Source organism: Nelusetta ayraudi, unplaced genomic scaffold (genome assembly GCF_046127955.1).
Source record: "Nelusetta ayraudi isolate G7.1 ecotype Tasmania unplaced genomic scaffold, CSIRO-AGI_Nayr_v1 ptg000019l, whole genome shotgun sequence".
Taxonomy (NCBI): domain Eukaryota; kingdom Metazoa; phylum Chordata; class Actinopteri; order Tetraodontiformes; family Monacanthidae; genus Nelusetta; species Nelusetta ayraudi.
The window spans coordinates 9,613,706-9,623,983 of record NW_027466069.1 but is presented as its reverse complement, the minus strand read 5'-3'; the positions used below and the strand labels follow the sequence as shown (position 1 = coordinate 9,623,983).

General features: G+C 44.5%; 1 protein-coding gene across 4 annotated transcripts in view; it reads left to right on the top strand.

Annotated features, from left to right (window-relative positions):
• Positions 1–7,344, top strand: part of LOC142888618 (glutamate receptor-interacting protein 2-like) — a 35,107-nt gene extending 27,763 nt beyond the window's left edge. For 3 of the 4 annotated variants that reach the window (XM_076027095.1, XM_076027094.1, XM_076027093.1), the window contains 4 exons: positions 921–1,035; positions 1,324–1,545; positions 3,607–3,753; positions 5,000–7,344. In XM_076027095.1, the coding sequence (XP_075883210.1) occupies positions 921–1,035; positions 1,324–1,545; positions 3,607–3,753; positions 5,000–5,197 (682 nt within the window). In that variant the 3' untranslated portion in view covers positions 5,198–7,344. Of the gene's footprint in view, positions 1–419; positions 858–920; positions 1,036–1,323; positions 1,546–3,606; positions 3,754–4,999 lie in introns of those variants that run through there. The other variant, XM_076027096.1, reaches the window with a different exon arrangement.
• The last annotated feature ends 2,934 nt before the right edge of the window (positions 7,345–10,278 follow it).

Below are 10,278 nucleotides of genomic sequence, written 5' to 3'. Positions count from 1 at the left end.
GTGGTAGTTTTATCAGGACGGGAAGGATGTTTCACGTTAAAGCGATGACAAAAAGCAACGCTGAGGTTTTTCTCAGTGCAAAAGGTTGCGCTCCTTTTTCGCCTCACTGGCTTTAACCAAGTTATTTTTTAAGGCACAGAATCACAAAGTGGTCCGATAGCTAAACTGTCTGGTCTGCTCTTCCAATCCCCTTTGAAGATTCAGAGAACTTACCATCCTGCCTGCTAGGTTCTTGTTCAGCGAATAATACTCGAACCACTTCCACCACTGTGTAGCGAAAGTATTCATTTTCTTTTTTTCCATTTTTTTTTTTGCCCATTGACAAAAGCAAATTAATTTATTTTCTCATCATTTCATGTTGTACGCTTACTCGTTTGTGCTTTTTCCAAACTGTCCTCTTTTCTTTCTGTCTTTCTTAGGTATTCTCTTTCCCATCTGCTTTACTAACTGCCCACAAGCTCTTTGGTGTTTTCACATAGACTCGTCTTTTTTCTGTCACCCCCTGTCCAACACCAAAAAAAAACAAAAACAAAAAAACATTTTCTGCGAGAGCACCTAGAGCAACCCAAGGATACATCTTTATCTGTCTCACTTTTTTTTTTTCCCCGCACCTGAACTTCTGTGTCACATGTTTTCAACTCTCTGCTTTTTCCCCTCCTCCCTTTTTTGTTTTTTGGGTGACTTTTGTGAAATTGAACCCTTAAAAAATAAAAAATAAAAATGCTTAAAAAAAAAATACAATCTAGTGGACTCTTTAAGCGTGGGATCTCCCTCAGTGTGGGAGATTTTTCAGGACGACTTTCTGACACACACAACACAAAGAAAGCCGCTGCATTTCCCGCTTTCCTGCTTTTCGCAAGCAGCCGCGGCCCTCGAGGCGGCCATGCTGCTCTCACGCTTTGGTTCCTGCGTTGTCGTAGATTCATCAGCCCTCCTCGTTGCAACGGCACCCTGAACCAGGAGGACAGCTTCTGGTCCCAGGCTCTGCGGGACCTGGAGACCTGCGGCCAGTCGGAGATCCTCAGGGAGCTGGAGGTAGGACCTGCACGTCGTCACCTGTTTCCTTCAAACCCGCCATCTGCCCTGTCCCCATGCATGCGTTCACAGGAGCGCCGGCGGCCTAAATGACAATGCCAGATGCATTATGATAATCGCCGGGGTGTATAATCCGTTACTAAATCTGCCAAGACAGCAACACCGGTGCAGTGCCTCGGCCTCTAATCAGGCTCTGTGAGCATCACGGGAGATTAAGTCTGTGTGTGTGTTTACTTGTTCCCATTTTCCTTTGCAAAACTCAACCCCGCCGTTGCTGTGCGTCCTCAGGCATCTATGACAGGAAGTGCTCTCAGTCTGTACCTAGAGGAGACCAAGACCGACGAGGATTCAATGTTCCAGCCTGAAATAAGTCTAATTAAGAAGGAGGGGGTCCCTGAGAACCAAGGCAACCTGAACTCACTAAGTGGAGCCAGAGAGAAGTTGGCCAGAGGTCAAGGGGAATCTGCTGATGTTCTGTCCACCACCTCCACCACCCTGGCCCTTCACAAGGTAGTCAGTTCTGTCTGAGGCCCACAGCATGGAATTCATACCCATACACAATCAGTCAAAAGTGTGGAAACACCTTCTCATGCAGTTTTTTATTTTTATTTTTATTTTTTTTTAAATCTTTACAACTTTCTACACTGCAGATAGATAGATAACTCTAAATATGCTTTTTGTGAAAGGTGGCTATTTTGAAGAATTCAAATCTAAAGCGTGTTTGAGTTATTTTACACTTTTATTGTTTCCTACATAATCCCATGTGTGTTCATACGTAGTTTTGATGCTTTCAGTGAGAAACTGCAATGTCAATAGAAAGAAAACACATTAATCAATAGGGTGTGTCCAAACTTTTGACTGGTAGTGTACACCTAAAAGGCAACACATGGAAGACAAGAATGCTACATTTACAAGACTTGATTTGCCATCAACTCCAAATACAATGAATGAAATGTCCATCAATGATGTCTTGTATTCATTTCAAAGTGCATCCTTTTAAAAAATGAGTTATACATTATGCACATTCCTTTCAGCAACAGTAATGTAAACCAATACAGAAAAAGCTCCAGGCCTCAAAACACTCAATCTACCAAAGCATGTTTTTTTTCTGTGTTTTTTTTTTTAACCCACTTGCATTTCAACAGAAAGTGAAATTTCAGATACTTATGACTCACCAGTGTGTCAGTAAGTTGCATTAGTCCCATTTGTCTTGAAACCATGACATGTTCTCGCCAGGATTTTGCAATTATACATAATATTTCAGGTTCCACATGGTTCCACATGGCGTAGCTGATGTAACATGAACGCGCTCCTTTGCGTAAGGCTCTGCTACGAACTCGGGCCAAAACACATGACAGTAACTTGGATGGAAACAAACAAATTTGGGTTTCATGATGTCGCAGCCCACGACTTCCCCTGTAATGGCACTGCATGGAATTCAAATTCCCAAACAGCTGAGCGGATAAGAAAGTGTCACCTTCAATGGACACGTTGCTGCTGAGATAACGGGTCAAAGTTCAACTTTGTGTGAATCATGCATTTTCTCTCTTAACCAGTACCGGTGTCATTTTCCCTGGTAATCGCATATTAATCTGAAAAACAACTTACAGAATACAAAGTGATATTCCACTTTGTTTGCTTAAAAAAGCCACCTATGTTTAAATACAAAGTTCTTTGGCTGACGTTACGGTGCTGAGCCGTGCAAACAACAGTGTCCCAGGGGAACGTAGCCATTAAAAGATTTCTACCTTCGTGCTTCCCCGCATGTCTCACTGTGCCGGTCGGTGTACAGTAAATGCACCCAGTGGATGTGCGGCCAGTCAGGACTTGCAGTGTGTGCATGTCAGGAACACACAACACTCATTACCTGTTCAAGTTGAAGGGTACACACGCTGTGACCCCTGCCTGCCTGCGCCTGCGTGTTGCAATCAGCACATTGGCCGCACGCCGAGCGAGACCCGGGAGGGAGGGAGGGGGGGGGGGGGGGGAAATGGGACAGCGGCAACAGCGGAGGCCATGGCGGTCCGGCGGCGTGGATATATACGAGAAATGTTTGGAGTTGACACACCTTCGTGTGATCTCATGGAAAGTCGTCTCGGGTTGCACGTCAAAGCTGCAACCCCCTCTGCCCCTCCCTCCTCTTTTCTGGTCTGCCTACGTGGTTTTGCCGTCGATGAGAACACGAAAAGGTGGGAGGAAAAAAATGACACAGAAAGCTGTTTAATCTGTTGTGTATACAGAAGGTGGATGATGGACACAATAACACACCTGTAATATTCAAAACAGTTCCTGCAGCTGTGTGGTTATTTTTATGTTGGCACCGGCACTTTTTTATATTATCGATAATCCAAGTTTAAATTAAAACATGTCATTAATTGAACAAAACACACACACACACACACACACACACACACACACAGTGCCGTCTCAAACCTTCAGCGCTCGCAACGTCTTTGAGCGTTTTGACCGTCCAACCCCGAGAGGCTCACTCTTATCTTGTTGTTCTCATCGCTTGCGAAACACGCAGCCGCCGTGTGCTGCCTCCAACGCGCGCTCTGTGTGTGTTTACAGGTGACCATCAGGAAGGACCTGGAGAGCCGCGACTTTGGCTTCAGCGTTTCAGACGGGCTCCTGGAGAAGGGCGTTTACGTCAACATGATCCGCCCGCACGGCCCCGCCGAGCAGGCCGGCCTCAAACCATTCGATCGCATCCTGCAGGTACCATAGGGTTTTTTTTGTTTTTTTGGGGGGGGGGGTGGCGTAAAAAAAATTGTCATGTGAGGAAATAGGCCCTTTGTGATGTCACAAAGGGTATGGGTATCTAGTGTTCCTCTAGTGTTGTTGTACTCGAGATTGGTCTTGGTCACGCTGAAAACGTTTAAAAAAAATACAAACATTAGTTAGAACAACAAAACAGTCACGTAGGCCTTTCAGGTGTCTACTTGTTACCACTCCTATGTCAGTTATGATGTCCCCTGCAGCCACCTCCTCCAACAAAATACTTCTGCCTCTCAAAATTTGCATGAAGTTCCAACCAAGTGACAGTTTTAGGAGGTTTAAAGTGAGGGCTTTGGCTGTAAACACAGTAAAACAAAGTATTCTGGTATTTGAATCATCTACAGAGTTCAGGACCCGAATGTACGAAAGAAGATTAGGCCCACAACAAGAGAAGAAACATTACAGGAGGGAGATTTTTGTTTTCATTTTGAGTTTGACGTTGAAATTTCGTGAATAAAGTCAAACTTTTGTGAATAAAGTTGAAGTAAAAAAGTCTAATTTTGTGAAGAAAGTGGAAATTTTGTGAACAAAGTCGACGTTAAAAAAAAACAACAAAATATCGTGAATAAAGTAGACATTTCACAAATTACGTTGACGCAAATAAAGTGGACATTTTGTGAATAAAGTGGATGGTGTAACCAAAGTTATCCACAGTTAAAAGTAAACTGCAGAGAACCCACAAGGTTCACCCACAGTCGTTGGGAAACAGAAGCACTTGACTAGACTTGCGCACAGAGCCTTTCCACTTTACTCTTGACATTTTTTTACTTACTTCATGTTGACATTAATTGCAAAATTCCGATTTTATTCACACAATTTTGTCTTTTTTACATCAACTTCATTCTCGAAATTTCAACTGTAATCTCAAAATTCCAACTTCATTCCCAAATCGGAAGCTTGAAAAAAAAAAAAAGATTCCATTTTCTTAATAATAATAATAACTTGGATTTATGTAGCGCTTTTCATAACCCAAAGACGCTTACATAAGAAGGCGCAAGGGGGGCAAAACATACATAACAGACATCTTAATTTCTTTCTCTTCTTGTCTCCCTCATCCTCTTCCAGTCGAATGACCTTCATATAGTAGCTGAAGATACGTAGATCTGCGAAATGATTACATGTCTGTCAAACTGTCACTTTGGTGAAACTAGACGACTGAGGCGACTCTGATCCCCCCCCCCCGCAGGTGAACCACGTCAGGACCAGGGACCTGGACTGTTGTCTGACTGTGCCTCTGATTATAGAGGCAGGCCAGAGCCTGGACCTGGTTATTAGCAGGAATCCACCGGCGGCGACGGACGCCTCGCGAGCTGCCGCGGTCGACAACCCGTCCAACTCGTTGTTCCGCCCCCTGGAGGACAGGATGGGCGGCGTCGCCCTGTAACCAGTGGTGGGGGGGGGGGGGCGCAATAGGCGTGACGCATTGTACCCCTCGGACGGCCCTTCACGCCCGTGTTCAACACGCCGAGCATCCAGCCGTTCTCCAGCCCCTCCCCCAACCCCCACACAACCCCCTGTCAGGACCTCACACTCGGAAAAAAAGAAAAAAAAAAAAAAAAGACAAAAAAAATGATGAGTGCATGTGCTCAGCGAGCCAGTTTTAGGCACGTCGTTCACATGGCTCCAGCTCTGGCCTCCAGGCCTCGGCTCTCCAGAGGCAGAGCCACATGCCGGAGTTACATAACAGGGGGAGTCATAGCTTCAGACTGAGCCAGGACGTCAACACGCAGCAGCACACAGCTCTGTCAGGGGGCCTGGGGGGTTGGGGAGTGGGGAGACGCAACACCCTCACACATACGCACGCACACATGGACACACGCACGCACTCGCGCGCGCGCGCGCGCGCACGCAGCATATGCGTTACACGTTTTGCTATGTTGGGTTTTTTTTTTTTTTTTTTGGTCTCTTTTCATTTCCTGGGGACACGCCCCTCCCCTGTTAGTCGCGCACAGAAGCACTCCCGCGCACGCGCCTAAAGGCAACACATGCACTCGCACCCCCCCCCCACCCCCCCCACGGCCCCTCACTCTCCCCCACTCCCACTATCCCAACCCCAAACCCCAACCTCCCTGCGAGGCGTTTACGGGGTTCAAGGTTTTTTCCCGCCGCGCCGCGTATCCAAGTTATTTCGCCGCCATCTTGGCTCGTCGCCCTTGTTTCCAATCACCCCCCCCACCCCGCCACCCCCCTCCACCCGCACTGAGTGGCCCCGCAGCAGGGGTGGGAGGGTCAGGAAGGGAGAGAGAGGAGGGGCGCTGGACAGACGTGCTCCCCGCCAGCTCGGCAAATTTATTTTCGAGTTCCTTGTATCTAGGTACCGCGAATGAATAACGTCTCTGTTTTTAAAGTGGGTGTATCTTGATGGAAAAAATGAGAGAACGGCTCCAGAGGGGCTGCGGCGTTGACGGATGATGTCGCCCTTTTTCTTCTCTTTTTTTTTTCTCTCTCTCTCCCCCCGCTGTCCAACGCCTCCGTGACTCACACCATTGTTTACAGATTCACCAGTTAAGCGAGAAGCCTCGGAAAAGCGCGTTCACACCGGCACAAGTGGCTCCCTTAGTTCCCCGCGTTCCTCTCCCACTTGTTCACCTCTCACCTTTTCACCTTTCACTTTCATGCCCGCGTGTTCATCTTCGTGTGACTCCGCCACTGAAATGACTCACGTGGCTTTTCGCCGGAGGCCATTTGCCGTCTGTCCCGCCGCCAAACGGAGGGGGACGTCCTCGTAGTGTTTTTGCCCCACGGAGGGTTTCAGTTTTGACTTTTGGCTGTGCGATGGAGACGTTTCGCTCATCCCTCTGGCCACTTGCTGTGTTTCATGCCGTGCATCTGCGAGCATGTGAGGCATGCACGCGATTTGCTTTCGGTAAATCGGCTCATCCTCATTTCCAGAGAACCGCCGGAATTGTTGTCTCAAAAAAAAAAAAAAAAGAGCCTTGAGTACATATGAATAAATAAATAAATAAATAAATATATATACAAAAATAGAGCGTTTTTATAAAGCTTTGGTGTTCCAAATGGCCTCATGCGTGTCAGGCTGATGTGAAGATGTTGTGAAATGGCCGAACGGTCGTGTTTTTAGAGCAGCTTTAGAGACTGAAGGTGAAGCGTTCACTCTGTTTTCTGACTTGTGTCTTATACGAAACGTCGTGTTCAAACAGAGGCCTATTTTAAAGAATTCACTGTACACTGACTCAATCTGTTGTATATTATTTTGTGTACAGCGTACCAGGTTATGCCGTGCTTTATTTTTACTTTTCGTTTGTGCGCATGCAGTACGGCAGCACCTTGATGAAAGCTGATACTGAATGTTGCTGCACATCTTTTTTTTTATGATCATTATTATTATGTTCTATTCCTACGTATGTATGGGACTTGTTTCAATGGAACCTGAAAGACTTGCTGGATGTTACTTTATTTTTGTTATTTAATTTATTATAAATTAAGATTATTTTTTTTCTCTTTATGGAAATAAAGTCATGAAACCGGGGAAGATACGGTTGTGATCTCAACGACAACGGCAACATCCACTGACCGATCAGATTCTTTGAGTATTGTGTGTTCTGAATTTTCGTGTGCCGCCGCCAACGGCTTTCGTGTTTGTTTTATATGCAAGTAGCTGCACGGCTAATGACAGGCATTTCTATCAGTCTCAGCAAGGTGGCCAGTGCTGATTAGCCAATGTTCGTGGTATAAACCGTGTTGGTTAAACACAGTTGCACATGACGCACTGTCTGCAGAGCTCCTCCCTCCCTCGTAGGGAAAACGTACCGTCAGAACATTCAGAACGGTTTGAACCTGTGTGTCAGGGTGCGATAAGAAGTTTATAAGATGTTCTTTAAAAAAAAAAAAAAAAAAGTTTGAGAAATGTTTCTGGTCTCCTTTTACTGGTCACGCCACGTTACTACCGAAGCCCATGAAGGACAATCGGCTATTTCCTCCTTCCTTTTTAATTTCACCAATATGAAATCCACTGTATAAATCCAATTCTAAGTCTCAATAATACAGCTAAACTAAGTTATTCAAATGCTCTTTGATGGTCAAAATGAAGAACACACACACCCATTGTGCATTTGCGAGCTCAGTTTTCTGGATACCGAACACGTTTGGGGTATAACTCCCATTGATAATCGAATCCTTTGAAGGTTCAACGCTTTGAGCTTCACCCAGAGACAACCAAATGAGAGAGGCCTATCTTTGTGGGAGAGACGTCTATGCAGTTACCACCTGCTGGGGGGTGTTAGATTTATGATGGGATGGATGCCCTGAAAATCTTAGAGCACATGTCAATAAGCCGTGACGGTGAGTGCAGGAAGGTCAGAGCCAGAGAAATATAATCTGTTTAATCTAATCTAAGGTGGATATCCCAAGTAGGAAAAAATGGTACACCCTGTTCAGGGTCAAAGTAACTGTCATTTAACAGGCCGTACTTGGCGAGTGTGGCTTTCATGAAAGCTAAGAGAACGAAACATCCGAAATCCATCCATCTAAAAACAAACTGTTCGTTTGCAGCTGGTTGATAAGAACATGTTCACGGTGAACCAGAAAAATTGCTTGCAGTTGTAGTTCAGAAACGGTAACAATATATCTGGGTCATTCCAGCTGAGCCTGTATATCTCTGAAGACGGATCTTTTTGACAGTGTGTTGAAATAGTCATTGGATCATCTCCTCGTCGGCATGGCCAGTTGCAAATTTTCCATCACGATTGTTATGCTTCAAACTTTTAGCCGCCTGAATCGCTCTTGAGGTTGCGTAGCTAATTAGCGTGCATTCAGCTCTGATGAAAGCAGGAAGAGACTGCAGCAAGGTGTCAATGAAAACCCACAGATGAAAGGCAGGAGAATGAGAGGCAACCACAAGCCGGAGTTTTGAAACACTGCTGTGGCCAATTGTTTTTATAGCATTTGCAGACTGTATGCGAGGACTCTCTGAAGCCAACATGCACCAGCTTACTCTGCAGGGGAACCACACACAACAGGTAGAAATAGAATTGTTTTTAATTACATTTTGAATGAAATAGGGAGTAGATCCCAATGCTCTTATAATTACTCACTGAAACCAATAATCAGTTTTCTGAACAAATTAATCTGTTAATTCTTTAATATTAAATTTGTTCTTGCATGTTTTCCATGTTTGTTTGTTTTTTTTGGCACATTTAGTAGTTTGCAGAAGAACACACTTAATGTCATTCTACCATGTCTGTCAGGGCCGATAGCTCAGCACGACGGAAGCCTCCGACTGTGGTGTAGCGGGTTGATGGTGCAGTTCTTCTTTAACCGGTTTATGCACAGAAACTTTTGATTAAATGTATTTTAATTATTTATAATTACAATCACAGGAGCATTGGCAGTTCCTATTTTTAAGTTCAGAAAAATGGGGCTTTCATTCAATTTTTAATAAATGCAAAACACATTCACAGACATTGATTGCAGCCATGAGCTCTTTAAATAAGGACATATATGAACTCACATTCACACTTATGGACAATTTAGAGTTCCCAGGTCACCTCACATGCATGGTTTTTGAACTGTGGGAGGAACCTGGAGAACACAGGGAGAACACACACACAGACACACGGTGAACTTGCAAACTCCACGCAAGACCCAAGGCCCGGAATCGAACCCACAACCTTCCTGCTACGAGGTGGTAGCGTTGACCACTGCGCCACCGTGTCGCCCAACTGCAGCCATGAGCGCTTAAAAAGAAAAAGACTTGACACAGAAAAGTCAAAGAAAAAGTTGTTTATTTGTAATCTATGTAGAAGTGACGCATTGAGCATCTTGGAAAAAGGGACAACTGTGAGACAAAACACTTTGGTACACTTGAATTTCCAAGTAGCACAAGATTTCACGGACAAAGAAGCACGGCAGTAGCTTCAACATAACATTGCCTTTTGATTCTGCGAGCTGGTGCATTAGTAAGCGTAACCACTTTTTACAAATTTTGACGAATCGTTTTGAATGAGCAGAGAACGCCGGTGCTTCAGTTACTGTCGCACACTAAAAAAAAGGAGGAGGAGAAGGAGGAGGAGGAGGAGATGCAATCCAGGTTCACATAGTAACCGACAGTTAGAAACAAATTGATGACTTTTCAGTAAAATTAATTAATCAGTGATGATGTTCATGTTCAGTAGAAAACTGTTACAAAAAGGCATATGTGATTTACAAACAATTCAAGTTCTACGATACAAATGCCTAAGCTAAACATTAGAAACTAGAATCCAGTGGTAGTTTTGCCTAGCGTGTCTGCTGCCGGATTGAGCGCAAATTGAGAGCTTTTTCACATGTTTGGAAAAAAAAAGCTTTTACTTTGAAAAATGATGTTCATACAGACTCTAAAAATAGTTACAAGTGTTTGATTTCTAGTCTATTTTGATAGTCTATTATGTCCCAATGAGCAGACAACCGATATATATATTTATATAAATAGATATAGATACGTATCTATGTCCATATATATCTCTC